The 25,407-nt window shown below is 55.4% G+C and overlaps 13 protein-coding genes across 13 annotated transcripts; 6 read left to right on the forward strand and 7 right to left on the reverse strand.

Annotated features, from left to right (window-relative positions):
* Positions 1–16: 16 nt before the first annotated feature.
* FA10DRAFT_278560 (hypothetical protein) lies at positions 17–738 on the reverse strand (the record flags this gene model as incomplete). The annotated part of the gene is made up of 4 exons (XM_025523470.1): positions 525–738; positions 365–444; positions 172–294; positions 17–61 (listed from the first exon to the last, which is right to left on the reverse strand). Exons 1-4 carry the CDS (start codon positions 703–705, stop codon positions 17–19), a joined length of 429 nt encoding a protein of 142 aa, XP_025379048.1. The 5' UTR covers positions 706–738.
* Positions 739–964: 226 nt separating this feature from the next.
* Positions 965–2,613, reverse strand: FA10DRAFT_265684 (60S ribosomal protein L4/L1/L2). Its single transcript, XM_025521159.1, has 2 exons — positions 2,480–2,613; positions 965–2,213 (listed from the first exon to the last, which is right to left on the reverse strand). Exons 1-2 carry the CDS (start codon positions 2,598–2,600, stop codon positions 1,204–1,206), a joined length of 1,131 nt encoding a protein of 376 aa, XP_025379049.1. The 5' UTR covers positions 2,601–2,613; the 3' UTR covers positions 965–1,203.
* Positions 2,614–2,821: 208 nt separating this feature from the next.
* Positions 2,822–4,901, forward strand: FA10DRAFT_265686 (hypothetical protein). Its single transcript, XM_025521160.1, has one exon. The coding sequence runs from the start codon at positions 3,222–3,224 to the stop codon at positions 4,581–4,583; it is 1,362 nt and encodes a 453-aa protein (XP_025379050.1). The 5' UTR covers positions 2,822–3,221; the 3' UTR covers positions 4,584–4,901.
* A 1,198-nt stretch (positions 4,902–6,099) lies between these two features.
* FA10DRAFT_223578 (GATA-domain-containing protein) lies at positions 6,100–6,252 on the reverse strand (the record flags this gene model as incomplete). The annotated part of the gene is made up of 1 exon (XM_025518583.1): positions 6,100–6,252. A coding segment is annotated over one exon (153 nt), but the record flags the coding sequence as incomplete, so codon positions are not given.
* A 3,520-nt stretch (positions 6,253–9,772) lies between these two features.
* Positions 9,773–11,049, reverse strand: FA10DRAFT_265687 (putative 40S ribosomal protein S14). The gene is made up of 3 exons (XM_025521161.1): positions 10,923–11,049; positions 10,357–10,444; positions 9,773–10,292 (listed from the first exon to the last, which is right to left on the reverse strand). Exons 1-3 carry the CDS (start codon positions 10,998–11,000, stop codon positions 10,009–10,011), a joined length of 450 nt encoding a protein of 149 aa, XP_025379052.1. The 5' UTR covers positions 11,001–11,049; the 3' UTR covers positions 9,773–10,008.
* Positions 11,050–11,233: 184 nt separating this feature from the next.
* FA10DRAFT_300431 (hypothetical protein) lies at positions 11,234–12,549 on the forward strand (the record flags this gene model as incomplete). Its single annotated transcript, XM_025524845.1, has 2 exons — positions 11,234–11,605; positions 11,669–12,549. The coding sequence occupies exons 1-2, from the start codon at positions 11,353–11,355 to the stop codon at positions 12,547–12,549; spliced, it is 1,134 nt and encodes a 377-aa protein (XP_025379053.1). The 5' UTR covers positions 11,234–11,352.
* A 75-nt stretch (positions 12,550–12,624) lies between these two features.
* Positions 12,625–14,738, reverse strand: FA10DRAFT_300432 (cytochrome P450). Its single transcript, XM_025524846.1, has 3 exons — positions 14,017–14,738; positions 13,201–13,954; positions 12,625–13,137 (listed from the first exon to the last, which is right to left on the reverse strand). Exons 1-3 carry the CDS (start codon positions 14,546–14,548, stop codon positions 12,717–12,719), a joined length of 1,707 nt encoding a protein of 568 aa, XP_025379054.1. The 5' UTR covers positions 14,549–14,738; the 3' UTR covers positions 12,625–12,716.
* A 619-nt stretch (positions 14,739–15,357) lies between these two features.
* Positions 15,358–17,841, forward strand: FA10DRAFT_300433 (CRAL/TRIO domain-containing protein; the record flags this gene model as incomplete). The annotated part of the gene is made up of 6 exons (XM_025524847.1): positions 15,358–15,391; positions 15,458–16,130; positions 16,224–16,298; positions 16,374–16,583; positions 16,646–17,128; positions 17,197–17,841. The coding sequence occupies 6 exons, from the start codon at positions 15,358–15,360 to the stop codon at positions 17,525–17,527; spliced, it is 1,806 nt and encodes a 601-aa protein (XP_025379055.1). The 3' UTR covers positions 17,528–17,841.
* Positions 17,842–17,965: 124 nt separating this feature from the next.
* On the forward strand, positions 17,966–18,740 carry FA10DRAFT_265691 (hypothetical protein). Its single transcript, XM_025521162.1, has 2 exons — positions 17,966–18,025; positions 18,180–18,740. The coding sequence occupies exon 2, from the start codon at positions 18,212–18,214 to the stop codon at positions 18,386–18,388; it is 177 nt and encodes a 58-aa protein (XP_025379056.1). The 5' UTR covers positions 17,966–18,025; positions 18,180–18,211; the 3' UTR covers positions 18,389–18,740.
* A 52-nt stretch (positions 18,741–18,792) lies between these two features.
* On the forward strand, positions 18,793–20,444 carry FA10DRAFT_76743 (hypothetical protein). The gene has a single exon (XM_025525690.1). The coding sequence runs from the start codon at positions 19,128–19,130 to the stop codon at positions 20,343–20,345; it is 1,218 nt and encodes a 405-aa protein (XP_025379057.1). The 5' UTR covers positions 18,793–19,127; the 3' UTR covers positions 20,346–20,444.
* A 100-nt stretch (positions 20,445–20,544) lies between these two features.
* FA10DRAFT_259162 (hypothetical protein) lies at positions 20,545–22,265 on the reverse strand (the record flags this gene model as incomplete). The annotated part of the gene is made up of 4 exons (XM_025519951.1): positions 20,545–20,787; positions 20,874–21,413; positions 21,481–22,081; positions 22,150–22,265. 4 exons carry the CDS (start codon positions 22,263–22,265, stop codon positions 20,545–20,547), a joined length of 1,500 nt encoding a protein of 499 aa, XP_025379058.1.
* Positions 22,266–22,487: 222 nt separating this feature from the next.
* FA10DRAFT_265693 (FAD/NAD(P)-binding domain-containing protein) lies at positions 22,488–24,163 on the reverse strand. The gene has a single exon (XM_025521163.1). The coding sequence runs from the start codon at positions 24,048–24,050 to the stop codon at positions 22,539–22,541; it is 1,512 nt and encodes a 503-aa protein (XP_025379059.1). The 5' UTR covers positions 24,051–24,163; the 3' UTR covers positions 22,488–22,538.
* An 89-nt stretch (positions 24,164–24,252) lies between these two features.
* Positions 24,253–25,407, forward strand: FA10DRAFT_265694 (hypothetical protein). Its single transcript, XM_025521164.1, has 5 exons — positions 24,253–24,636; positions 24,713–24,783; positions 24,843–24,866; positions 24,944–25,083; positions 25,157–25,407. Exons 1-5 carry the CDS (start codon positions 24,331–24,333, stop codon positions 25,216–25,218), a joined length of 603 nt encoding a protein of 200 aa, XP_025379060.1. The 5' UTR covers positions 24,253–24,330; the 3' UTR covers positions 25,219–25,407.

The raw sequence follows: 25,407 nt of genomic DNA on the forward strand, positions 1-25,407 counted from the left end.
GTGTGGGGTAACGGTATCAGCTAGGGGGGTTGCGCTCGCACTGCGGCACCCCTTCGATGGACTGCGAGGAGAGGGGGGGGGGGGGGGGGGGGGGGGGGGGGGGGGGGGACGAGGAAGTCAGAGGCATTCGCACTCTCGCAGGGGCAGTCAGACCATCTTGTCTTGGCTCACCTCCAGCCAGGGAAATCGCTGCCGGTTGACGGTGAAGAGCTCGACGGCCGGCTTGTTGATGTCGCCGAGCGAGTCGCTAAAGAGGCCCACCTTGACGACGGCCTTGTCGGGTATAGCGGGCGCCTGCAACGGTCCCTGACAGTCAGCCGCGAGAGAGCAGTCAGCTAAAGAGCGTACAAATAAGCTGACTCACGAGCGTCTGGACGGGTGTCCCGCAGTCGCCGCAAAAATGGCGATACACGGATCCGCCGCTGTCTGTCTTGCTATCCGAGTCTGCACGAAGGTCATGATCGAAAGGACGGGTGTTGAGCATTTGCAGCAGATTGACCCACGGGGAAGAGGACAACACATACAGATCTTTGGCTGGCCCTCGATCTTGAGGTGAGCCTTGTCCACGTAGGCGACCATGCTGAATGGCGAGCCAGCCGTTGTGGAGCAGTTCTTGCAGTAGCAGCTGGCAAACTGCAGTGGCAGGCTCTCGTCGGCGACAGTGACAGCGATCTTTTCACAGAGGCACTTTCCTTGGAGAGGCATCCTGAAGAGATTGGAGGTTAAGCAATATGATAGGTAGAGAGAAAGAAGCGAGGGGCTAAAGGTAAAGGTGGCGAAAGCAATATGATGTCGTGTGCACTTCTGTCCAAATGTGGAGACATCGCCGTCGCACGCATACACAGACATCATGCCTTTTCCGTGCAGTGAGAGAAGTCATTTTTTTCATGCGCTATAGCTAATGCTGAGGAGTTTATGAGACTCCAGCAGCAAGTACATACAGGTGCGAGACAGCGGATGCCTCGCTCCTGAAAGATGGTTTTGGGTTTGGGTGATGATCGTGGGCCGGGGGGATCTGCGGCCACTGAGACGTGACAGTGATGAGATGAGCGACTGTATGATGGTGACAAGCGGCGACAAGACCGCCGAGAAATGAAGAATGTGTAGTAGAAGACGGGGTTTGCAGATGCAAGACCCTAGAGGAGAGAAAGAAGAAGAAAGAAGAAGAGAAAAAGAAGCAAAAGACACGCAGTCTCTGCCTCTTTAAGGAGCGTGCAGCTGCTCCAGGAAGGCACCCGAAGCGAGGTTGCGGTCGCCCCTCTGGCTGAGCTTCTTGGCCTTGCCAGCCTTGCGCATCTGCTCCTCGCGGATGGCGGCGCGGATGTGCGACTGGGCGTAGGGGTTGAGCCGGAAGAGGACACCCCGGTTCTTGAGCGGGTTCTTCTTCTGCGTGAAGGGGCGCTTGATCCTCGCCTCGGACTTGACGGGGCGCACCGCCGACTGGATCTCAGTCGAGTTGATGATCCTCGTCACGTCCGTCTGCGCAATCTTGGCGGTGGGCAGGCGGAAGCCCTTCTTCTCCTCCGAGGGCTTGTCGTGGGTGCCAAAGACGGTGTCCAGCTGCTTGAAGGCCGACTCGGTCCAGATGCAGAAGCGACCGACGTGGCCACCGGGCGCGAGCTGGAGCAGGTTGAGGCGGTGAACGCTGACGAGCTCGACGCCGGGCAGGTTGCGGAAGGCCTTGACGATGCCGTTGTCCTCGTTGTAGACAACAAGGGGACCGCGGCGCTGCTTGTAGCGGCGGTTGCGGAGCTTGCCCTGGCCGGCACGGACCTTGCGCGAGTTGGAGACCTTGACGACGTCGGGGTAGGCGTTGACGGCCTGGAGGAGGGCGAGGGCCTCCTTGGTCTTCTTGAAGTCCTGCGCAGCGTCCGAGATAACGAGGGGCACCTCCTCGAGCTGCTCGACGCGGTGACCGCGGGCGAGGAGGAGCGAAGGGATGGCCGTGGCGGCGAGGGCCGAAGCAGTCGCGAAGCGCTTCTGGTTCTGGTTCACCTTGACGAACCAACGGCGCCAGACCTTGGTGGGCGAGTACATCCAACCACCTCGGGCGGCGTTGGAGCCAGTGGCCTGGCCCGAACGGTGCGTACCACCGCCGCCAACACGGGGGATACGGGCGACGGCACGACCGGTACCCCACGACTCGGCACTCGTCTGCATGCCGGCCTCGTTGTAGACGGCGTAAGGCTGACGCTTGTTCTTGGCCATCGACTCTGTAGGCGGTCAAACACTCTCGGTCAGCACGGTATCATGGAGCATATATACAAACACTCTCTCTCCCTCTCCTACTCCTACTCCTTCTCCCTCTCGTGATGGCCTCCCTCTTCCTTCATCCTCCCATCCCCACCCTTCCTTCTCTTTCGGCTTCCTCCTGCGCATGATCCCTCGACACGCGCCAGCCATGACCACCCGTTCACCCGTCTCGAAAGACGTCGGAGGATCACTCTTCTCGACTTTGCTCCCCAACACTAATACCCACTGTGGATGGCCTCGACGACGTCGGTACGGATGGGGGCCGTGAAGACGGCGGGGAGGGTGACGGAGCCAGCGGCGGCACCGTCAGCACCTCGGACGTTGACAGTTGGTCGAGCAGCTGCCATCTTTGTCGAGTGGTCGGTAGTGGTGATCAAGCCAGAAACCTCGAAAAGGCACTTGAAGCCTCCTGCTAATTCCGTGGCTCCCTTCGCAGAGGGTGAGAGCTGCGGTGTTTCTTCACGTGTTGCTAAATTCTCAGCTTCGGCCGAATCGAATTGGTTTAGCACGTGGGCTTGCTTGGCCTGCATCAGATTGAGCCCGGCTAAATTTAAACTTCGGCTTTGATGGCCTGTTCGTCGGCGACCGACACGCGCTTCTCTGTCTCTTCAGCCACTCTGTAAGGAGAGCACCAAGGCCCATACGCCACTAAGCCTCTGCTCTCCTATTCACCTGGACAACTTGGCACTGGTCTCCCCTCCCACAGACAGGATCTTCCCCTTCGTTTGCCTTGCGACGACGACGACGACTAGAACATTACCTGAAGATCTACAAGAACGCTCCTGCTACTACTGCCCCCATCCTCAAATCGACCCGCGCCCGTTACGCGCTAGCGCCTCCCCGAGCCGCCATCTTTGTTTCGCTCCTTTCAGAACGTGTCCTCCGCTCCTTCTTCTTACTAACGAGAAAGGATCGCAGAACGTAGCATCATTCATTCGTCGGTTGTTCTTATCAACTCTACTACAAACATGTTTGGCTTCGACGCGACGCCCCGGAGCGTGGACTGGTCCTACTATGGCGGCGCGGAGGAGCTCCCTCCATCGATGCGGAAACGAACTATAGAAAAGCCTCGGCTGGCATCGAGCGTCTCGTCGGCATCGTCAAGCAGCGCCAGCACCAGCTCCAGAGAAGGGGAACGATCAAGAGCCTCGTCGCCCCTGACGTCGGATGACGAGGTGGCCGATCTCCTGGCTGGGGATGGCGGGCAGGCCAAAGAGGCACTCGAGTCCATGGCCGGCACGCAATGGCTGCCAAACATCGCAAAGGAGCCCCAGGATGCCACCGACTTTCTCTGGCTGCTGACCGAAGAACCTCATCGAACGCGACGCATGGCTATCTTGAAGGCACATCCCGAAGTGCGGACGCTGATGGGCCATGAACCTTGGACGAAGTGGATCTCGCTGGGTGTGGTCGTATTGCAGCTGTCTCTGGCTGTCGCTTTGGCCAAATTCGAGGTGCATCCGCTCAATTGGAAGTTCCTTGTCCTCGCCTACGTCGTTGGAGGCACAGCAAACCAGAACACGTTTCTGGCCATCCACGAAATCACCCACAATCTCGCATTCAAGAGCATCATGGCAAACAAGCTCTGGGCCATCTTTGTCAACGCGCCCATCGGGATACCCTATGCGATGATGTTCAAGAAATACCACATCGAACACCACAAGCATCTCGGCGAGGATGGCATCGACACGGATCTGCCGACAAAGGTGGAGCTCATGTGCTTGAAAAATGTCCTGGGAAAGGCCTTTTTTGCCACCTTTCAGATCTTTTTCTATGCCCTCCGACCAGGCTTCGTCAAGACACAGCGACTGACCACTTACCACTTCATCAACATCGGCTTCCAGCTCCTCGTCGACTATCTTCTCATTACTTCGTGCGGCTGGACCGCATGGCTGTACCTCATCGAATCGAGCTTCCTTGCCGGATCGCTACACCCCTGTGCGGCCCACTTCATTGCCGAGCACTACATGTTTGGTGGCATCCACCAGGAGACATGGTCCTACTATGGACCACTCAACGTCCTAGCCTACAACGTCGGCTACCACAACGAACACCACGACTTCCCCTCGGTCCCCTGGACAAGGCTGCCTGCGCTCCGCAAGATGGCGCCCGAGTTCTATGATGTCCTGCCTCATCATACCAGCTGGCCCCTCGTTACGCTGCAGTTCATTCTGGGCGAAGACTCGGGCTTGTTCGCGAGGATCAAGCGCGTCGCAAAGAGGCCAAGTGCCTCGCCTTCACCCAAGTCTGCATCTGCGCCGTCAGTCGCAAGCACGGTCAGCAGCTCGGCTCCATTCGTTGACAGAGGAAGCGACAGCGCTTTACAGTAGAAGATGACCTACAACTTTCTAGAATCAATCTCTTCATGTTGCACTTTGCGTCCTGTTCCTGATTGTGTTGCCTTCTTTGCTCCTCTTTCCATGCATTACTCTTTTGAGGTAGCAGTGTTTCTCTACAGTACATGACCTTCTCTTATCTCGCAAGGCGTCCGGGTGAGGAGTAACAGAAGCTAAAGGAAAGTCGAGAACCGATAATACATTATTGATGGTGACAAAGACCGGACCGTTGAGATAATGAGGATGCCCCTTCCTGACTTGTGTGGTCCAAGGGATCACCCTTTCCTTCTTTTCGTTTTCTTGCTCTCTTTCTTCCTCCCCTAATTCAGCCTAGATTCGTAGCAGAAGAGGTCGAGGAAGCAATTGCCTCATTGTGCAGCTCCTGCCACCACTCTGACGAGCCGACGCTGGGCGATTGGACGTGCGTCGATGTCGCGGGCGAGGCGACAAGGGGGCTGGCATGAGCAGGGGTGTGCGAGTGGTGTGGCTGGTGGTGGTGGTGGAGAGGGCGCGCATGAGGAGAGTGGTTTTGGACCTGCTGTGGCGAGAGGGTATGATGCGGCTGCTGCTGGAAATGATGATGGGGAGTCGAGACGCCTGATCCTTGCTGCTGCTGCTGCTGCTGCTGTTGCTGGGGAGGCGGCGGCGGCGGCTGTGGTGGCTGAGAAGGCGAGGTAGAAGTCACTCGTCTCCTTTTGAGAGGATAAGATGGTCCTGTTGCCTCCTCAGGCGTACCAACGAGAGAGGCGACAAATTGCTGTGCGGTCTGAAACGTCACAGCTTGGGCGTGCGCCTGCGCTTGAGCCACGGCGGCGGCCGTTGCGTCAGCTGATGGAGGCTGATGATGCAAGTGGTGATGCTGTTGGTGTTGCGGCTGTTGGTGTTGCTGCTGCTGCTGTTGGGCCAGATTCAAGAACCAGTCGCTGTTGTGGCCGAAAGCGCCAATGATGCCCATCTCGGCTCCCCTTGGCGCACCTCCTTCCATCCTTTGAACCATCGATGGGCCACCGGACGGCGACGATGTCGCTGCGCCCCCTGCACCGACACCCGCCGTTGCCGCGGCAACGGCGGCTGCCAAAACATCTGAATTGCTGCCTCCAGTGGCTTGCCCAGGCATTGCACCGCCAGGACCTATCGATGCCGGACCGTGAACGTGCCCTGGCTGTGGAAAATTTTGACAACACTCCTCTCCCCATGCTCCCATCGGACACAGCTGGTTCTCCCACATGTCCATTGGAATCTGCATGCTTGCCAGGATCGAGGCCTCGTTGCTTCCAGCAGCACCACTGTTGTTGCTCGACCCTCCGTCAAAGAACGGTTGGGTGGGCGTTGGGGCACCACTACCGAAAATCACAGCATTGTTCGTCATGTCGCCACTGTTCGAGTGTGTGTGCTGCTGTTGCTGCTGTGCCGGCACAGAGCTCTCCCTGGGCGTTGTAGTCCCCGGCGCATTGTTCTTGGCCGAAGAGGATGAAGAAGAAGACGAAGCAGCCATCCTCCTCTCGTCGTATCTCGCCCTCCGCTTGATCGCATCCATTCTCATCGTGACAGGCCGATGGCTGTTGTGAAGCTTGTAGTAGAGTCCGCAGGCGTTGCAAATGATCCTGCCCTCGGCATCTTTGCGCCACAAGGGCGTCGTCGAAGTTCCACAATTCGCGCATGTGGAACCGGCATGGATGCCTACCCATTCATCGGACTTTGCTCCCTCAGAATCTCCAGAATTATCCTCCTCGTCGCCAACCTCTTCCTTTGGCCTTCCAGATCTACCACTTTGGGAATTTTTCCTCGCTGGATGCTTTGCTGCCGAAGACGGCCCGTTGGTCTTGCCCTTGTCAGCTCGGCGCTGTTTGAGCGACCTTGGGCGAGGAACTGTCGACGGTGCGTGTCAGCGTCAGCGTGCATCTCACAGTGACAATACTAGCGAAAAGCGCACTCACCCTTGTGTAGCTTGAGATAGAGGCCGCATGCGTTGCACTGCAGCGCAAAGTTGGCATCTCTCCTCCAAAGTGGCGTGGATGTGGCCCCACAATTGGCACACTGCGGCTTGGAAGTCTTGGTCATGTCCGACTGGCGAGCGTCCAGGGTGTCTCGATCCTTTTCGTCTTCGTCTTCGTCGTCGCCACTGTCTTCCTCACCACCAGGGGTAGCATTGATCTTCGTCTCCTCTTCCTCCTTTATCGACGCGCTAGGGTGAATCTCGGCCATCGACGTCGACTTGGGCAAGGCAAATGAATTTCCTAGATGAGCATTCCACGACATACCAGCTCCCGCCGGTGACGACGGCATTGAGAGGGCTTGGTTGAGAGCGTGGTGGGTCGGGGGCATGGCCATATTGCCGTGGGACAAAGGTGAGGATTGGTGGGTGAAGGACATGGGCGTGCTCGGCGAAGCAGGTCCCGAGCCTGCCGTGTGTGGACGCTGCTGGTGGGTCATGGCAAGGGCAAACGTCTCGAGCGCGGCCGAGTCGCGGTTCCGCGCCAGAGCGAGTGCGTTCGGACTCGGGCCCTGGCCCGACATGACGTGTGATGCCATGGTGTGGGAAGTGGGCATCTGCATCGGATGAGGAATCCCAACATATGCGCCGAGATTGGCGTTGAGAGACTGGCCATCATAGCCCTGCTGCGCCCACGGTTGGTGTCTGGAGGGCGCAGACCAGTCCATCGACATGCTTGGGGCATGTTCCTGTGTCACTTTGCCTGCTGCTGAGGAAACGTTGCTAGACCGCCGTCTGATGGACCCTTTTGCTTCTCCCGTGTCTTGGTCTACCCTCGTGAGATCGCCTCGCTTGAGATCAGCAAGCATAGCCAGGAGCGGCCCGCTAAGCTCGACACCCTGCTCCCTTAGTTCTTTTTCGGCTGCTTGGATGTCGTCGATTGTCCACGTCGAGCTGACCTGCGTCTTATCGCCTTCGTCGTCGTCGTCGTCGTCGTCGTCCTCATCATCCTCATCCTCCTTCTTGCCGCCACCTCTGACCCCCACCCTGTCAGTCTCTCGCTCGGATCGATCGATGGCGGTGTCTTCCTCGGTCTTGCGACTGGGTCCTTCGCCTCGGTCGACGTCGAGCTGTCTCTCCTTGCTGGCAGCTCTGATCTCTTCCATCTTTTTGTCTGCCAGTTTCCTGCATATCGGTGGCGTGAGGGATTTTGAAGACGAGGCATCTACTTCCATCGCCGAAGAAGCCTCCGGTGCTCTCTGCGAAGAGGACGAGGAAGACGGCGACGACGATGAAGAGGATGACGATGCAGCGTTCTGCCACAGGTCTCGTAAGCTAGGGTAGCTCCCAATGAAAACAACTCTTGTCAAGGCAGCAACCCACCAAATTGGTATCAACCCCTGCGCCACTGGAACTCCCCCCAAAGTTTTGTCGCTGCTGCTGCTGGTGCTGCTTGACAGGCGCGCTCCTCTCCTCGCGCCTTTTGCTGTGGAGTAACGCCTTGTATCGCAGCGCATCCCTGCCATCGGTCCACTTGAACTCGGGCACCTCGAGATCCCTCAGCTGGACTCTCCGATCACTGTCGAGCTTCTGCGCCACGCCATGGCTCATGCGGTTGAACGATGACGAAGACGCCTCATCGTCATCCTGTTTGGTACCACATCTCAGCACACACGGGCCTCTTTCTGGTGAGAGAGAGGATGAGCAGACAGGCTCACCTCAACTGCGACGCTGCGAAGATGCCATAGCCTCCAAGTGAGGTTCTCGAGCCGTGAGCCGTATTCGAGATGGGCAGCTGTCTTGTTGCACAATCGCCAAGTCTCCCGCACCGAGTCTTCATCTGTGAAGCTTTGAAGAGGCGAAAAGGGCTTGCTCTACGAAGACGGGAAAGGCACAAAGAGGAAAAGAGGACGCACTGTTAGTAGACGGCGAGAGTGCTTCGATGATGGGGACGAGCTGATCGGCGTCCCACTCACTCCCTTGACTTTGAGGGTGAAAGCCGGCGCCATGGCGCGGCCACCTGCGTCTTATGCCTCCCCTTGATTGTCGCCGTCTTGCTCGCTCGGAAAGGTTGGAACCCCCTTCCCGCCCCTAAGCGGCAGTGCGACGACGACAATGATGGTGGCGACGAAGACTGCAGCAGAGGCGACGTTCAAGAGAAGCCCGCACGGGGAGAGAAAGATCAAGGTGCTGCGGCTTGACTGTGACTTCACCGCCAATGGTAAGCCGGGACGAGTTTCTCCTCTCTCTCTCTTTCTTGTGAGGTGGTGAGAGTCGGATTCGAAAGATATGTTCGAGTCAGACGACCGGGCGAGCGAGCGACTCTCTTGAAAATTTGGTCGAATAGTGCCGAGACAATGGCCTTCGAGCGAGTGCGGTGCAATAGATGGCCGGATATAGTCGAGGAAAGAAATGGGACGTCTCCTTTCGACTAGCGCAGAAGCCACTTGATGTTCCCTGTGTTCCGCTTTATATCTCTTCCTCTTCTGTGAGATGGCAACGTCCGTCGAAGGGGCGAGCGAGGGTCCCACGCGCGTTATGAAAGGAAGGAGAGGTGAAGAGAGGGGGAGGACGATGTGTTTTCCCGCCTTTCCTGACCTCGCGACTTTTTTTTCTTTCGGTCTTCGTCCACTACGTCGGTCGGGATGAGGAAGGACGAGAGCGGCGAGCCAAGGTGAACAAGACGAAGAAGAAGAAGAAAAAAAGAGGAAAGGGACGGACCAGACCTGAACAAATTGCCGATCGGACGAGTCGGCGGAATAGGTAATATCCCTTCCTCGCTCGCTCTCTCTGTCGAGGAAATATTTCTCTAACGCAAGACGACGCTGAAGTGGGCCGACGTTGGAGCGTCCATCTCTGCCACGGGGTAGCAGGCAACGGCGAAGGGCCTCGGAAAGTTAGTCAGGTGAATAGGTGAATAAGTGTCAGTTCGCACCCGGATAGCGCAACCGGGCAGTAAAGCACTTGTCGATAACGGCACTTTGCAATCAGATAACTCAGGAGGAAAGAAATAGCCCAAGGGAAGAGGAAAAAAAAAAAAAAAAAAAAAAAAAAAAAAAAAAAAAAGGAAAAAGGGGGGGAAGGAAGAAAAGAGGACAGAAGACAAGACACATGGGAAAAGCGACCTCTTGGCAAGCAACCGCGGCATGGTAAGGGCAACCAGGATAACAGACGAGATAGGCTTGAGATGATTCATTGGATGATGGTCGTGCGTAGTAGTATGTGAACATGAGTTTGTGTGTGATCCGGCCGTTCTAGCACAAGACCTTGTAGTTGATTTTCAAGGCGACCAGAGAGTCGAACACTCTCTGTCCCTCCAGTGAACCGCTGCCGTCACTAAACGAAACAGTACAGTGGTGCAGCAAATCCCCACTGTTGTGCTGCTGTCCACCCCCTCCCAGCCACACCGCGCAATCGTACAGAACAGAGAGAAAAGAAAAAGAGGAGAGAAGGGGGAGATATGCTTGCGAAAACTTCTCCACCAGCTCAGAGACGGCGACCACGGCGACCGCCCTTCCTGCGAGTCGAGTCCGAAGGAACCTTGGTCACGTCCTCGATGCGGCCAATGCGAAGACCAGCACGAGCGAGGGCGCGGAGAGCAGACTGAGCGCCGGGACCAGGGGTCTTGGAGCCAGTACCGCCGGTAGCACGAAGCCGGATGTGGAGAGCAGTGATGCCGACCTCCTTGCACCTGGCAGCCGTGGCCTGGGCAGCCATCATGGCAGCGTAGGGCGACGACTCGTCTCGGTCAGCCTTGACCATCATGCCGCCTATTGAAGAACAAATAATTCAGCATCAGCAAAAGAGTTGTGCTTTCGAGGATGTCAAACGTACCAGTAACTCGGCTGATCGTCTCCTTTCCGGTGAGATCGGTGATGTGGACAAAGGTGTCGTTGAACGAGGCAAAGATGTGGGCGACACCCTGGAAGCAAGGACGCAGGGCAGAGTCAGCATCTCGTCTTCCCCATCAATGTTCTTTCTTTCCGTCTTTCTTCATTTCTCGCATGGTCTGATCCGCAATTCCCTTCCGGTACAAGCCACCCAAGAGGACAAGCTGATCAGCTGTTAGGTGATCGCCCGTTCCTCCTGTCTGCTTGCCTCACTTTCCTACCAACTCGTAGTGGTCCCTAGGCGCCTCCAGCCGCACCATCGATGCTTGTTACTCGAAAGTCCATGCATCCATCTTCAGATATTTCGAGGCCTCCTCCTCTCCATGCGCATTCATCTTCGCTTCCATCGCAACCAGCCAGCCCGGCAAGCAAAGCCTCGCACTCTTCGCGCGAACGTCTCATCCCCTCGATACCGGTCTTCTGCATCTTCATCCAACCCGTCCTCGCCAAACACTTCTTCTGCTCCGGTGCTACTGATCCCAACGTCGAACTCGTGCCAAAGACACTCACAAAGACTTGCTGGCCCTCTGCAACATCGGGACCGAGCGAGGTGCTCTCTTGAGCGGCGGCGCGAACCTTGGGGGCCATGTTGACGGGTCGAAGGGCAAGCGAAGGAGGTTTGTCGGTGAGTCTTGACAGAGGATTCTAGTTGCCTTGGCTGGTTCCGATGTTGAAGTCGCAGCCCGTAGAATGCATCGGCCGACTCGAGTCCGCCGCAGCAGCCACGCGAGAAAAAAGAAACTTGTCATCATGAATCTGTCTCTGTCATGTCTGAATTTAGATGACAAATCGGATTCCGGCATAACTTGACGAGGGTCCGTGCTGACTCGAGTCGTGCAGATCAGCCAGATTAGCAGGAGCCGTCGATCACCCAAGATCCAGCGGTGACGAGAGAGTTCCTCGTTACAAATAGGAACCCTGGTATCATATCAAGAGAGCGATGTCAACAGTGCCGTCAACATTGGAGGCTCGCGGAGAGACAGCTGTCCTCGGAGTAGGACCTTCAGCTTTGAACGATGGTGCGAGCTACGCGGCTCCTAGGAAGCAAACTGCGCTAGGTGGTGGGGTATCGGGATCCGGGAGCACGTTCTTCCTTGACTCATCTGCGTCTGGATCTGGACGTGGACATGGTGCTGCTGGGGTCGCAAGCTCGAGGAGCGTGGGAAAGAGAAAGCAGAGAAGAAGCGAAAATGGTGAATCCGGTTATCACCCTTTGCGACCGCTCGATGCCGCCAGCTGACATTTAAGAGTTCAAGCCCGACTGACTTCGAATCCCCACGCAACGAGGCCAACTGCCCGCGATTATTCCCTCTCGCACCCAAACGCACGGATACCTACCTTTCCGCTCCCTCCGCACCTCTCGAGATTGACGGCGACGCCAGGTAGTCCTCGGCCGACCGTAGACACCCAGGCCAATGGGCGCTTCAATCTCCGACTATCAGAGGCTAGCTTCTTCCTAAATCACCAAATCGGCGTCCGCGTTGACCCTCGGATAGAACTCGTGCCCATTGACGAGACCCTAACGCCGCCGCAGAGGTGTGTGCGGATTGCTGAGGCAGAGATTAGGACATGGATGGACCAGGTCGTCTTTCGAAGCCCGACTCGCGTCGTCAAAAGGGTACTCTTTGAAACCCAAGATGGCGAGCCGCTCTTGAAAGAGGAGGCCCGACATCCCCATAGCCTCGTGTGGACTATCCGGGAACCGTATATGCGTCTAGCAATCCACTGTCTTGCACGGGTGCTGGGCTGTCCTTCATTCAGCAAAGACGTGCCCTCGTCGACCCGACAGACATGGATTCTGCACCCGCGTCCTCCGAAAGTACCAGCACGCCGAGCTAATGGTACCTCAGATATCGACACACCACCAGCAACGGATGTGGGAACAGATCTCGGGAGCGAGGCGAGCGACTGGGCAGGTCTGACGGAAGAGAGCGAGCTGAGCGAAGCCGAAGGCTATATCTTGGCAGATGCTATGTCCGAGTTTGGTGAGGATGACACGGAGCAAGAAGACGCAATTTTCGGTGACCAGACTATTAGAGATAGAGATAGAGGCGAGGTGGACGGCAAAGCTCTGAGAGCACTAGATGATGTCCAAGAAGTCGACAGCGAGGCAGATGCCGATGTAGAGGATGATTGAGCTTTCACTTCTGCCGAGAGCAATGTCATTTCACATGCGACTTTGCTCCATTCATGAACAGTCGCTCATGGCCTTCATCACTGCATTGGAATTCGAGAATAATGGATGGACAGGTGACAAGAAGAAAAAATCCTGCGCTTAAGGGAATGTACTGATCTACTGAGAGCTTACCATTGGTGCCTTGGCGATACGCTGCAGATCATCTGGCCAGCAGCAGAGACAAATTGGTCCCGAATCGAGTCCCTGAAGTCTTGTGCATCGGCCGGCTCCATGGTAAAGTCGAAACGCATGATGAACTGCGCGAGAACGAGTCTCATTTCCATGTAGGCTAGGTTCTTGCCGATGCAGCTCGTCGTACCGAAACCGAAGGGCGACCATGCCTTGGCGTTGTGCACCTCGCGCTTGCTCTTTGGCTCGTTGATCCATCGCTCAGGGAGGAAATTGTTAGGCTTGTGGAAGTTGCGAGGATCACGGTGCATCGTCCACGTGTGGGTGGAGACCACGGTGTTGGGGGGGACGACCACGCTCGAGTTACCGTTGGGCAGCGTCATCTCCGTCGTGGTCGTACGTTGGAGACCGGATGGGACACTGAGTGACAGAAAAGGGTCAGTGTGAGAGACGCAGGTGTAAGAGAAGGAAAAGGGGACTCACGGTGGCCACAGACGCAGCACCTCGTGGAGACATGCATTGAGCAACGGCGCATCGTCTCGTAGCACATCGAAGTTCTCTGGCTTCGCGCCATTCGGGAAGTGCACCTCGAGCTCTTCACGGATCATCTCGACAAGACGGGGCTGCCTCGCCAGTTCGTAGAGGCAGAAAGCAAGGGCGTTAGAGGTGGTGTCAGATCCGGCAACGACGACGAGCATGCAGTCCTGTTGGAGCTCGCGCTTGTCCAGCTTTCGGCGCTGCTTGCCTTCCTCGCCCAGCAAAAAAGCGAAGATGTCGGCGTCGACGAATTCACGCTCGCCCTGCTTGCTCATACGCCACTTCACGGCTGCCTCGAGCCAGGACTCAAAGGCCTGAATTGGGCTTGGGAGGAATCGCATGATGTGGGCCAGGTAAGGCACATTTCCGATGGTGTTGATAGCACGCACGCCCAGTTCGACGAGATGGACGACGTGCGATGTCTTGCCGTCCTTGAGAGTACCAAATGACCTAGCAAATCCGAGCTCGCCCATCATGTCGAAGCCAAAGCAAAGAAGACTCTCTTTGAGGTCGAAAGGACCCTTTTTCGACAGCTTCTCGATTTGGTCCAGAAGCATGTCGGCGTTCCGATAGATATTCTCGTGGTAGCCGGACAACGCCTTAGTCGAGAATGCAGGGTCCCAGTCGCGGCGACGACGGTTGTGCTCGGGAAGAGTGGGTTCGTTTTGAAGACTGTGAACATGGGGGATCATGCTCTGGGCTATGAAACGATGGGTTTGAGTCGAAAGCAAACGCGAGGCAACAGTACAAAAGCCGACTCACCACCATACCAAGGACCACGAACGGTTTTCGCACCGGCACCAGTGGGACCATAGATAGCAGTGAGCGCGCTGGGATCGGAGCACGAGACTTCCCTTGGCCCGATGCGGACAACGTCTCCGAGGTTCTTGTGCATGTCCTGGATTTTGTACTGTCTCGTGCCAAACCAGTCGGTGATTGGCCAGGACCACATCGAGAGCTTGCAAGAGAGCAAGCCTGGAATATTGCGCAGTGGGTGGAAGAATACTCGATAGATCGCCATTGAGGTGAAAATTGTCACCGTGAAGACCCCAAACATGGAAAGGGCGACCGAAAAGGCGGCGCTATGCGTGATCTTCCATTCATCGTGCAGCACCACCGTCAAGGCCGTGAGAGTGCTAGCTAGGCCTATAAGGAAGTGGTGCGAATACGGCTCCCTGTATTGAACCGCAAGGTGAAAGAGGAGCGCAAAAGCTGAAGGAATGGCGATCGTTACGAGCTGATTGTACGGTACCTTCAGGTCCTCCACGGACACGGAAAGTGCTGTTTGCTTCATGGCAATGGTCAATCTTCAGACGGCTAGAGGCGATGTGGCGAAGATGGTGGTGGAGAAGAGAAGAGTGTATCCATATATCTTTCCGTGTGCTGCTCGATCTTTTCGATGCACGCGGCCGGTTGGTAGAGCAGGGTCCGTCAACGGCAAGAGCATGTCAGCTCTCCCCCGCCTACATTGTCTCCGAGATTAGTCTAAATCAGGCTGACTGTGGAGAAGCACACATAGACCCGGTTCAGCGAAGAACCGGGTCGCCACAAATCTGACGTGTGCTCGCACTAGACCCGCGCCGGGCGAAGCGCGCTAATTCTTCCCGATGAATTTAACGAAGTGCACTACAACCTTCGAGGCAATCCATCATGCTGCTTCCAAGTCAACAATCCGAAAATGGATACGGGCAAGCTTCCGACAGGTGCGGGGCTTAGCCTCCTTGGACACTAAGTCTGTACCCTATACCCCGCATCGAGACAATGAATTCACCGTTCTCGATCACAAGAGGCACATCAAGAAGTCGGATGGAGCTCTTGAGATGATGATAGCTGCGTTTGTCTACACGGTAATGGTCCGGTTCGTACGTACTCCGGATTTTGGCTCAATTGTCTACCGCTTCGCTCCTACTGCACAGTTTCCGTCTATCGTGTCTATTTCGCATCGCTTTCGGGTGCGGAATGAAGCAGCACCGAGCGAGACTTTAAAAAGATTGGCGATCTCATACACTGTAGAGAGATTCCCACTTTCTGAACACTTCTGCGAATCCTAGAGAGGATTGATCTACAGCATATTTTCCCCAAGAGCAACACACCATTTCGAGAATGTCGAGTGCAAACGATGGCTGGGAAGAGATTGGTGAGGAGCAACTTGACTTTGGGTTAGGGGTTAGGTCAAAGATCAAAAGCTGATGTATCCCTGAAGAGGGAGGCACGATGAGGATGCCTGAAGGCTACGTCGGTAACCTGACGGCGGACCATCAGGATAAGCTTCGCCTGCTCTGGGATAGTTTCTTCAAGGTCTGTGACAAGGCCACTGGAACCAAAATGGAAAATACGGGTGAGGTCGAGGATTGGGGCCAGGACGACGGCGCCGTCAAGAAGCGATTGAACGCCAAGTCGGCCGTCAAGAACAGCGGCATCGAGCAAGACGACAGCGCTAAGGACGTTGCTCAGAAGCGTGCTGAAGAGGCCAACATGGACAAGCTTCTTAAAACCTATGGTCCGGAAGCGCTCCGCAACACTTTCTGGAGCCTTTGCAAGCAGGATCACCCAGATACCACGATGCTTCGCTTCCTTCGCGCACGCAAGTGGGACGTGGACCGTGCCACGGCCATGATGGCATCAACTCTTCGTTGGCGTCTGGACACGGGCGTCGACAAGATGAGTGAGAACGGTGACCTGGTCAACGGGAAAGAAATTCCCAAGTACATCGATCAACAAGCGACTGGTAAGGTCTATGCCAAGGGCTGCAACGTCTATGACCAGCCAGTGTGCTATGTGCACTTCAAGAAGCATCTCATCTGGGGACAGCCGTCTCCGTCGATGAAGAAATTCATCATCACCCAGATGGAGAGCTGGCGTCTCCTATTTGTCCCGTGAGTTCCCACCGGGAGGAGTAAGCCCCCGCGGAAATAGTTCGAAACGCTTCGTGACAATTGGCTGATCCTTGCTGTCCTGTTTTTTGTTAGACCCAACGACAAGATGGTCATTCTCTTTGACTGCACTGGTTTTGGACCTTCAAATCTTGACATGCCGAACTTCCTGTGAGTGTAGGCAGTGAAAAGATCAGGCAGAGATCCTTCTAAGTCTGATTGCACCTTCTCTTCACATCACCGCAGCTACGTGCTGCAATGCCTGCAGTCCTACTTCCCCGAGTGTCTCGCAGTCCTCTACCTTCACAACGCCCCCTGGATTCTCAAGCAAGCCTGGGGACTGGTCAAGGGCTTGCTCGATCCCGTCGTTCGCTCCAAGGTCGTCTTTACAAACACGACCGAGGACCTCAAAGAAAATATTCCTGAGGACCGCCTCTTGGAATTTGTCGGTGGAGAGTGAGTGATGACGATTGCGACGTATCTTGTGATAGTCCTCTGATGAAGCACAATCACCACAGTGTCGACATGAAGTTCACGTGGGTTGGACCTGAAGAGGGCGAAAATGATTTGCAGAAGAACAAGGCGGAACGTGACGCACGTTGGGCGCACCACCGGAAGCTGTCCGATGAATTCGAGAAAGTGACCCGCCGCTGGGTTGACTCGAAAGGCAAGGAGGGTGATGAGCAACGCAAGATTCTCGCAAAGCGCCTCCGCCTCTCGCAGTTCGACTTCGAGCCCTACTGGAGGGGTAAGACAGTACACCACCGCAACGGTGATCTGCCACCTGGCAACCCTGGCATTGTCAGGTGGGAGTACATTCTCAAAGACGGTGACAAGGTCCGTCAGATTGTCGGCCAGCGCCAATGCAAGAAGACGCTCGTGCGTGAGCTCCAAGAGATTGAGGCTGGCGCGTCCGTCGAGTGGGCCGAGAAGCACACCGTCGAGATGATCAAAGGCGGATCGTGGGGACGGTGGGACACCTGCGACGATTTGCCGCCCCGGTGGGTACCTCTGCGTGAGATACTGCACTTGTTTCGATTTCTTGACTAACCAATACCTCATGATTCAGGCCTACTGGTTTCAAGGATGGACAGCTGGTCTTTGATGGTGCTGCCCCTGCTGCTGCCGCTACTGAGACCGCCAATGTTGCCGCACCCGCTGCAAGTGAGAATCAGGCGACAAGCGACAAGACGAGTGGTACAACTTTGGTGCCTTCTGACAACAGAACGTCCGTGAATGCCAACGACGAGACCAGCACGCAGCCTCTGCCTTCCAAGCAGAGCCGCGACACTGGCACCAAGAAGAGCACAACTGATTACCGAAAAACGACAAAGGATCCAGCTACGCCCCCGAAGAAGCGATCGTTGTTTGGCACCATCAAGAGCAAGATTGCAGTCTAAATTTCCTGTCCTCTCCCTCCTTTCCCTCCTTTCATCCCAGTCTCTGCCCACCTGTGTCTTTATTGAAGCGATTCGCTGGCTCGTTTTGATCTCTTATCCTATGTGCCTTTATACCTCTCGAATCTACCTATGTTCCGAAGAAGACGTGCCGGAGAACTGAATGTGTATACATCGCTTACTTGAATGAACTTGTCCGATCAGCAACATCACTTTGGACGGCAGCCGTGGCTTGTCCCTAGTGAGCACGTGCAATATCTTCTTGTCCCTTGCTCTGCGTGTGCGTAGTCGAATGAAGGTGAAGGAGGACAATCTCATGCTGGGATGGAAGAGGAAATACTGGGGTGGGCCCGTGCGAGTTTTGGGGGCCGCAAGATTGTAGCACACTCTAAATGCGCTCAAAAGCAAGGCCAATGCGCTAAGGACTTTACTCCTCTAACCCTCCAATGGTCGCTGCTTCTCCGACATCATGTAGCCCTCTGCATACATCTTCCTAGATAGGTGAGCTTTGGGCCCACTTCAACTTTTGTTGTCCCGTTCATCGGTTCCGGCCGTGTCGTCGGTAAGACTGCATATCGAGAGGCGGAGCCCATGATGCAGCGTGGTTAATCGCGAATTAGTGGCAAAGGCAGCTGATCTGTCCAAATCTGCTCAGTGCCACAAGTTGTCTCGATAATCTGGTCAAGCATGACAGAGCGGGAACAAAGCGACTCCGACGGCGAACCGTCAGGGATCGTCGCCCCTGGGGCGCTCTTGCTGAGTCACTTCTCACTGATGTCCCTCGGAAGAGCCGCGATTCCCCTGACAAATACCACCGAACTTTATGGCTTGCTTTGGCCACTGTGCATATCACGCACGCCTTGACAGAGCGACACAGGTCTGGACAGCAGGCACTCGGTTTCTAGCATGTTCATCCGTGCCTAATTCCGCCGAGCTTGCTTAGGCTGCCTTCACATCTAGGATTTAATTCGGCCGCGACCCGGGCAGCGGTACTGGTTTGACACTCCGGGTTGCAAGTCTCGCCCGCAAGAGGCACAAGGGCCGTGGGAAGGAAAGATTGAACACTGCTCTTCTGGGTCGAGCAAGATGTGTGCTTGTAAAGCAGTCGTGCACTTTTGCTCCAGTCAAATTACCTACTGTCAGAGTGCCCTTCGAAGAAACGGGCACGCATGAAAGCTGGAAGGAGATTGAAATCGTCAATAAAATCTGGCCGATTCTAGCTCGCTTTACATGCAGAGTAGCTACCTGTAAAGAGAAGTGTAGTAGCGCGATAAGCTCATTTCAGAGGTTCCTAGTCCCGCAGACGCGTTCGCAGCGGTGCTATGGCGGCAGGAATGCCCGGGTGTGTATTGTGGCACGACGAGAGACGTTCTACGCTCCCAAAGCAACGTTTAGACTAACAAGCAGCTCGAGCAATAACCCACCCTAGCTTACACTAGTACTTGTAAGGGGATCTGTCCGTAAGGTCGCGAGGGGCAGCATCAAAGTTTTGGACGTGGGGGCTTTTTGGGCAACAGAAGCAAGATAAGGGTCGAAGGTATTGATCCGCATTTGTAAAGCTCGCTCCCGAAGCTCTTTCAAAAGCACCCAACATACGACTTATATGCTGAGAGTCGTCCCATCCCTCTTTTCATCTTCCTTCTCTCCACCACGCACCCCGCTCCCTGTGAACATGTCGGCCATCACCCAAGTACCGCCAGCACCTACGCCTGCAGCCGGCGCGTCGAACCGGAAGAGATCCGCAACCGTAGCGACCTCATCGTCAACAGAGACAGAGGCAGCAATAAGGACCGGCGACGAGGAGGCAAAGGTGAAGAGAAGGCGACGTCGAGTCGCCAAGTCCTGCTTCAATTGCAGGCAAAGGAAGGTCAAGTGTGATCGTGTCATCCCATGCCTGCAGTGCTGCCTTCGAGGAGAGCAAGGTTCGTGCACCGTTTCCACGTCTTTCCCCACCTCGTCTTCGATCTCGACGTCATCGCAATCAGCCGCTGCTACCTTGTCGAGGTCCTCGTACAACAATCTTTCTTTGAAGTCCTCGACGCAACGACTCGAGAATGCTGCTCTTTCGGACGGTGATCTCTCCATTCCTCTAGAACGCAGTGACAATGATGTCTCAGACGCGTTCTGGACCCGAAGACAGGATGGAGTGGACGAGGCGAAGGATGAGGCAAGGTCTCTTTCATACGCGGCCGTGGACAGGGCGTCGGCGTCCTCCTCCAGCATGCCACCTCCTCCCCGGCCCCCGCCGCAATCTGTGCAAACGACGTTGCCAAGTGGCGAACAAGCGTGGGCGGTTAACATCGAAGCGAAGCTTGACAGGCTCGAGGCTCGCCTTGACCGGTTGCTGGATTCTGTTGAATCATTGGAGCAGTATCTCGTCAAGCCTCGTACTCAATGGCCACCACCATCTTCCATGCAGTATCCGTTCGCCGCCGCCGTCGACACGGCCTTTGATTCGTCGCTGAAACCGTCTCAATCGATCGCGTCAAATCAGACATCGACAGAATCGCCGGGAGACACGGCGCCGCTCCGGCGCTCCTCTTCTTCGACGTCGCCTCCCACTGTGCCTTCAGTCTCCGGTTCTTCAACCCTCGCCGTGTCGGCCCCATTGAAAGTAAATATGCAGAATTACACGGCCTCCAACCATACATCGCTACTTTTGGCGAGTGCAGGCCTTCTCATCGACACCTCAGTCTCCCCCACCGTCCCTCATCTTCCTGTTTCCTCCACGTTGACGACGGGCATGGAAAATTGGACCGATTTACTAGGTTCTTCGATGGCGCCCGGCATACATCCTTGGACGTCGGTCACCACTAGGTAGCGTGCCCTCTCATCTTGCCTCTTTTCGGCATTCCGCATATTTACACAGTTGTTGAGTTATGTTTCCGCGGTAGTGAAGTCCATATCGTCGATTTTGAAGGGTTAAAGGTCACGCCATGCTAAGCAACATCGTATATTGTATTGAAAGCCACTCGGCCCAATGAGACACAAAGCCACACGTTTTTTCAGAGGGTATCTTATCATGTGAGCAGAACAGCTCGAAGCGCGTCCGCCCAGTCGTCCAGAAATGTACTCAGGTCGACACCTTTCCAGACTTCCTCATTGTAATTTGCGGTGAGGGTGAGACGATCGCGGAACGTAATGCTCCTCAGGCCGATGAAGGCCTGCTGCAAATTGACAATTGTATGCGCACCCAACACCTCAAGAGCGTCGCTGTATTGCCGGGAGACGAAGCGTTCCAGAAGGCCATCGGAAACAATGAACTGTAGGGGTGCATGATCAGTGAATCTCCTCATTATTTCTTTCGTCCCTTTCTTTGCGAGTGTAGCTGTTGCCTTTCCTCACTCACTGGATTCAACATGTCCGTAGCCGGTTCACCTATTTTTGGCTCAGGAATGTTTTCGCCGAGGCTGTTAAAGACGCTCATAGCGCTCTCGAATGTTCGGGGTAGATCCTTATTTTGTTGATCTACCTGGTGAGCCAGGCGAAGGAGGCACTCGATGTCTTCTTTCCTTTGTACCCTGTGGCCGCCACACAGGCTCTTGGTGATGTCCGAGATGGCTACATGATAGTCTAGGAGGACGACTTCGCTGCCGAAGCTGCTCTTCGCCGCCTCGTTTTTGCCGCCGGCAGAGAGTAATGGCCGAACATTGATGGGCGAGGTAAACTGAATTCGTGTCTTGCCTTTCTCCGCTGCGTCTTCTTGAATGGGGTATCGTTTCAACACAGGCACGAGGTGTGTGGCAACGATGATCTGCGATATGGAGACTTGATGTTCTCTTGCCCGCTGCAGCAGCTTTGACGTCTCTTCCTGGCTGAATGTCAAGCGCTTCGAAGTCACCTTGGTCGCATGTTTCAGAAGCTCAATGGGCGAGAGAAGATGGTTCAGCTATGGACCAAGTTGTCAGTGACTTTCACATGGGCGAGGAGTGATGATAAAGGGCCGCAGCACCTACCTGTTCCTGGGCTGGCCTTGATTCGAATAGGCTTTGCAGCGTCTTGGAGTTGTCAGCATCCAATATGCTCTCATTGACATAAGAGAGAAGCGATGGCGCGGGCAACGGTTTCCCGATTACACCATTGCTCGCCTTCAGGTTCACGCGCGTCTGCTTTATGTAGTGCTTGAGGAGGGCATCGACGAGCATGAAGGAGCCCGTTCCATCAAAGGCGCCATGATCAAGACGGAAGATAAGGCCGGTAAGGTCCTTTGCGCACGGAACGACATCGATGAAGCCGACGTGGCCCTTGTCTTCGGCTCGGCTGATGCCTTCATTGGCAATTTCTTCCCTGAGCAAGTCCAGCTGAGCCCACGCATCATCTTCGGTGGTGCACTGCAGGGCGGGATGGGTCCGGAAGGTGCCAGAGAGCCAGTGTTCGATCTCGTCCGGTCGAACTAGCTGTCGGTACTTGGCCTCAATTACATTGTCATCATTCTTGTTGAGCGTTGTGCTCAGACTCGGCACTTGCATGTACAGTGCTAGCCATGCCGCTCTGAGCCGATCATTGACACGCGGAGCTTCCTCAGTCTTGTGTCTCACAAGGACATTGAGCAGGATGCTGGTTTATGCCGGCCCACCTCCTCAGCGAAGGGCTTCTTAAGAGGATCTTCCGAAATTCAAACTCACTTAGCCTCGTGGAAGCGTTGTTCAGAAAGCCAGAGAAACCTCTCCAAGCCTGTGCAGCGCCGTACCCATTCGGATTCGCCTCGCTTCTTCCACCTTATGGCCTCGGATGTCTTCATGGCGACTTACTATATGGTGACAAAGATCATAGCACTCTCACTCGACGCAGACTTTTCTTGTCGATGGGACGCATGAATGGGGCGCGGCGCATGAATGGAGTGCAACGCATGAACGGAGCGCTATGTGGGCAATAGAGAGCTCCGGCAGCAAGCGCTAGTTTCGGCTCGCACTTTATACTGTGCTCGACGGGGTTTTCTGTTGAAAAGGGGGCTAGCAAAAGCAAGCAGACAAGAAGATATTTCGAGAAAGACCTATAGTGACATGGATTCTGGTCATGCTTGAGACAGCTTGCTTTTGAGCCGGGACGGCAAGTGTCGGTACGCCGTTGGATCGACGGGGAGGAGCCACTGCTTAAGTCTGGCAAATGGCCCAATGTTGAGGCCGATGTCGTTGAGGGTATCGTCGATGGAGTGAAGCGAAAAGGGGACAAGATTGGTGCCGCTGGCGTGTTTGCCCATCGATCGTTTGTCGAGCCAGGCCAGCTTCTCCTTGGTTGCTCGAACCTGCTCTTCAAGCTTTGGCAACATTGCGTCGCCCTTGGACAGGTAGGCACCGATCCAAAGGGCGGCTGATTCCGAGCTCGTAGGGCAGAACAGGCTGGAGTTGTACCCGTTGAACGTGAGGTCTTCGACGTACAGAGGCTTGATATGGCGGTAGAGGAGCCAGTGGCTCTTTTCGTCTATTAAAGTTGCCTGGTCCTTCTCAGGGAGGAACGCTGGAGTCTGCTGTCGGAATCCGGTACCGCAAGCGATGATATCTCCAGGTACAAAGGAACCATCGCTCAGCGTGGCGCCGAGCTGCTGCTGCTGCTTGTCACTCTTGTCGCTTGTGCCCACGCGTGTGATGCGTACGTCTTTGCGAACGTCAATCTGCTTCCTAGCCACCTTGTCGTAGAAGCCCTCTGTGCTCAAGCTGATGGTACTCCTAGCGATTGTGTCGAATGCGCCCTCAGGCAGTAGACCCAGCGTTTCGAGCCGAAGCTGGCCCTTTACAACATAGCCCAAGGCACCGACGATGGCGTTGCGCATTCCTCGCCCGACACGGTTGTGGTGCAAGAAGCGTTCGATGAAGCTCGACGGGTTGATGTACTCGAAGAGGGCCTCACCGAAGCGGGTGAGCAGAAGCCACTTGTAGCCCAAGCCTCGGATCCGACGGGGCAACTTCCAAATTAGGCGGCGCGCCACGACGGTCGTTTGCGAAGCACCTCCAGGTTCGGAAACGGCATGTGCCAAGTCACAGGCCGACTTCCCGTACCCAACTACGATAACAGCTTTGCCCTTGACCTGGTCCAAGTCGCCAATCTGCGACGTATGCAAGACCTTGCCCCCCTTGGCCTTGAAGTCTGCCGTACCGTCGTAGTCCGGAATGGCACCGTCGCTGAAAATTCCGTTGCAGATGACAACGTGATCCGCCTTTGTCTCGTTGCCGTCGCCCGTCTTTATGAGCCACCCACGTTTGCTGCCAGCTGGTCTCTTCATCTCGATGACTTCGCAGTCGAGGTGAATAGCCTCGTGAAGATTGTGCTTGCCCGCGTAGGCTTCGAGGTACGCTTGCACCTGAACACCTGCCGGCCACTCAGGGTAGCTTTTGGGCATAGGCATGTCACTGAGGCAGTACGTATCCTTGGTGTTCTGGGTGGCCAGCCCTGGGTACCGCTTCGAGGCGCCCCACACGCCGCCGATGTCAGATCCCTTTTCGAAGACGACGACATCGTGACCCAGCTCGCGCAAGATCTTTGCGCTCGTCAGGCCGCTGATTCCTGCCCCAACGATGCAAACTTTCATGTTCGGCGCTGTGTTCTTGCTTCTCCTGTCTTGGTGTTCGTGCTTTCGTCGTGGACGGATATTCGCTTATCGCTCATCTTTCCAGTCCCACGGAAGACCGACCAAACACCGTGACAGCAAAATGGGTTTTCCCGGCCTTTTTTGCTTTCTCCGGGATCTTAGTCTTATCTTACTGTACTGAACAGTACAGTACTAGCTTGTACAATATTGAAAAAGGACCAAGTCGGAAATAGCAGCGTCGCCCAACTTCTCCACTGATCAGCGAAGCACACCAAACACAATGCCCCCGCTGCAGCGGCCGCACATCGACAACGAGGGCCGTTGGCACTTCTTCAATGGCGACCTTGTCGCATGGAAGGTATCGTCAGACGGCGACTCTTTCACGAGTGGTCAGATTTTCAAGGCCAAGTCGCCTCACTCGGGTATGGGAAGAAAGTCGACAGCCACGCCGCCCTACCACACCCACCTCTACCAGACGGAGACATTCGATGTGCAGAGCGGTACGCTGTGCTATCTGATCGATGGCAAAGAGGGAAAGCTCCTTGCTGGCCAGAAGACAAGCATACCTCCTCACCGTCCTCATACCGTGGGTACAGACTTTTGGTCGGATGTAGGGCAAAGCGTAGGCTGATTCTCCGAGAATTCTGAATCCACCTTACCAGTTTTGGTCCGATCCAGAAACGGGCGAGGATCTCATCGTCAACATCACTGTTCGCGGCGGACCGAATGCCGGGTAAGTTCATTGCGTCATTCGTTCTCCTCTGCACTCTCGCTTAGTAGTCGCCACGGCAGCTTCGATGAAGACTTTGTGCGCAAGTGAGTCCCGCCACTGAATCAGACGGCTGAGCCGAGACGACGAGAAAAGAGAGATGCTGACGTCTTCCTTACACTAGCTTCTATGGCTACCTGTCTTCTCAAGTCATGCAGAAGTCAGGGCCGAATCCGTTTCAAATGCTCCGTCTCCTTGACGATGCCGATGTCATACTGGCCGATGTACCCCTAGGACTCGGACGCTGGGTCAACATCATCTTCGGTAAGTCTCATCGGACGAAACAGACATATACCGAGTCGTCGCTCACTTCAACCTTGCCTCTCGTCAAACGCAGGTCGTTGGATCGGAGGATATCTTCTGGGCTATCCCACACGGTTTAAAATCTTTTCAGAATAGGGCTTTAAGTTGCTTGCCTACAGGTCCACCCAATGCCATGAGGTAAAGAGAAGGGAGGATTGGGAAGCTGAAGAGGCTTGGTGATGATGATGATGAGGACGGCGGTCAACCCACACGTGGCGCGTGGGGTCTGACGTCTGTCGTTGCGATTAGATCACAACCAATTTTATCCAATTTTTGGTCTTCTGT

This window comes from Acaromyces ingoldii (assembly GCF_003144295.1).
Source record: "Acaromyces ingoldii strain MCA 4198 unplaced genomic scaffold FA10scaffold_2, whole genome shotgun sequence".
Taxonomy (NCBI): Eukaryota; Fungi; Basidiomycota; class Exobasidiomycetes; order Exobasidiales; family Cryptobasidiaceae; genus Acaromyces; species Acaromyces ingoldii.

Excerpts from the sequence above, each read along its gene's own strand:
- FA10DRAFT_265687 (XM_025521161.1), bottom strand. The coding sequence starts at position 11,000 with ATGGCCCCCAAGGTTCGCGCCGCCGCTCAAGAGAGCACCTCGCTCGGT. Across the intron at positions 10,445-10,922 it reads CAGAGGGCCAGCAAGTCTTT|GGTGTCGCCCACATCTTTGC; the intron begins GTGAGTGTCTTT and ends CCTTGCTTCCAG. Across the intron at positions 10,293-10,356 it reads GACGATCAGCCGAGTTACTG|GCGGCATGATGGTCAAGGCT; the intron begins GTACGTTTGACA and ends GTTCTTCAATAG.
- FA10DRAFT_300432 (XM_025524846.1), bottom strand. The coding sequence starts at position 14,548 with ATGAAGCAAACAGCACTTTCCGTGTCCGTGGAGGACCTGAAGGTACCG. Across the intron at positions 13,955-14,016 it reads TCGTGGTCCTTGGTATGGTG|CCCAGAGCATGATCCCCCAT; the intron begins GTGAGTCGGCTT and ends ATCGTTTCATAG. Across the intron at positions 13,138-13,200 it reads GTGCTGCGTCTGTGGCCACC|TGTCCCATCCGGTCTCCAAC; the intron begins GTGAGTCCCCTT and ends TCTGTCACTCAG.
- FA10DRAFT_265686 (XM_025521160.1), top strand. The coding sequence starts at position 3,222 with ATGTTTGGCTTCGACGCGACGCCCCGGAGCGTGGACTGGTCCTACTAT.
- FA10DRAFT_265684 (XM_025521159.1), bottom strand. The coding sequence starts at position 2,600 with ATGGCAGCTGCTCGACCAACTGTCAACGTCCGAGGTGCTGACGGTGCC. Across the intron at positions 2,214-2,479 it reads CGTCGTCGAGGCCATCCACA|AGTCGATGGCCAAGAACAAG; the intron begins GTGGGTATTAGT and ends GACCGCCTACAG.
- FA10DRAFT_265694 (XM_025521164.1), top strand. The coding sequence starts at position 24,331 with ATGCCCCCGCTGCAGCGGCCGCACATCGACAACGAGGGCCGTTGGCAC. Across the intron at positions 24,867-24,943 it reads GATGAAGACTTTGTGCGCAA|CTTCTATGGCTACCTGTCTT; the intron begins GTGAGTCCCGCC and ends TCCTTACACTAG. Across the intron at positions 25,084-25,156 it reads CTGGGTCAACATCATCTTCG|GTCGTTGGATCGGAGGATAT; the intron begins GTAAGTCTCATC and ends CGTCAAACGCAG.
- FA10DRAFT_265693 (XM_025521163.1), bottom strand. The coding sequence starts at position 24,050 with ATGAAAGTTTGCATCGTTGGGGCAGGAATCAGCGGCCTGACGAGCGCA.
- FA10DRAFT_76743 (XM_025525690.1), top strand. The coding sequence starts at position 19,128 with ATGCTGAGAGTCGTCCCATCCCTCTTTTCATCTTCCTTCTCTCCACCA.
- FA10DRAFT_265691 (XM_025521162.1), top strand. The coding sequence starts at position 18,212 with ATGACAGAGCGGGAACAAAGCGACTCCGACGGCGAACCGTCAGGGATC.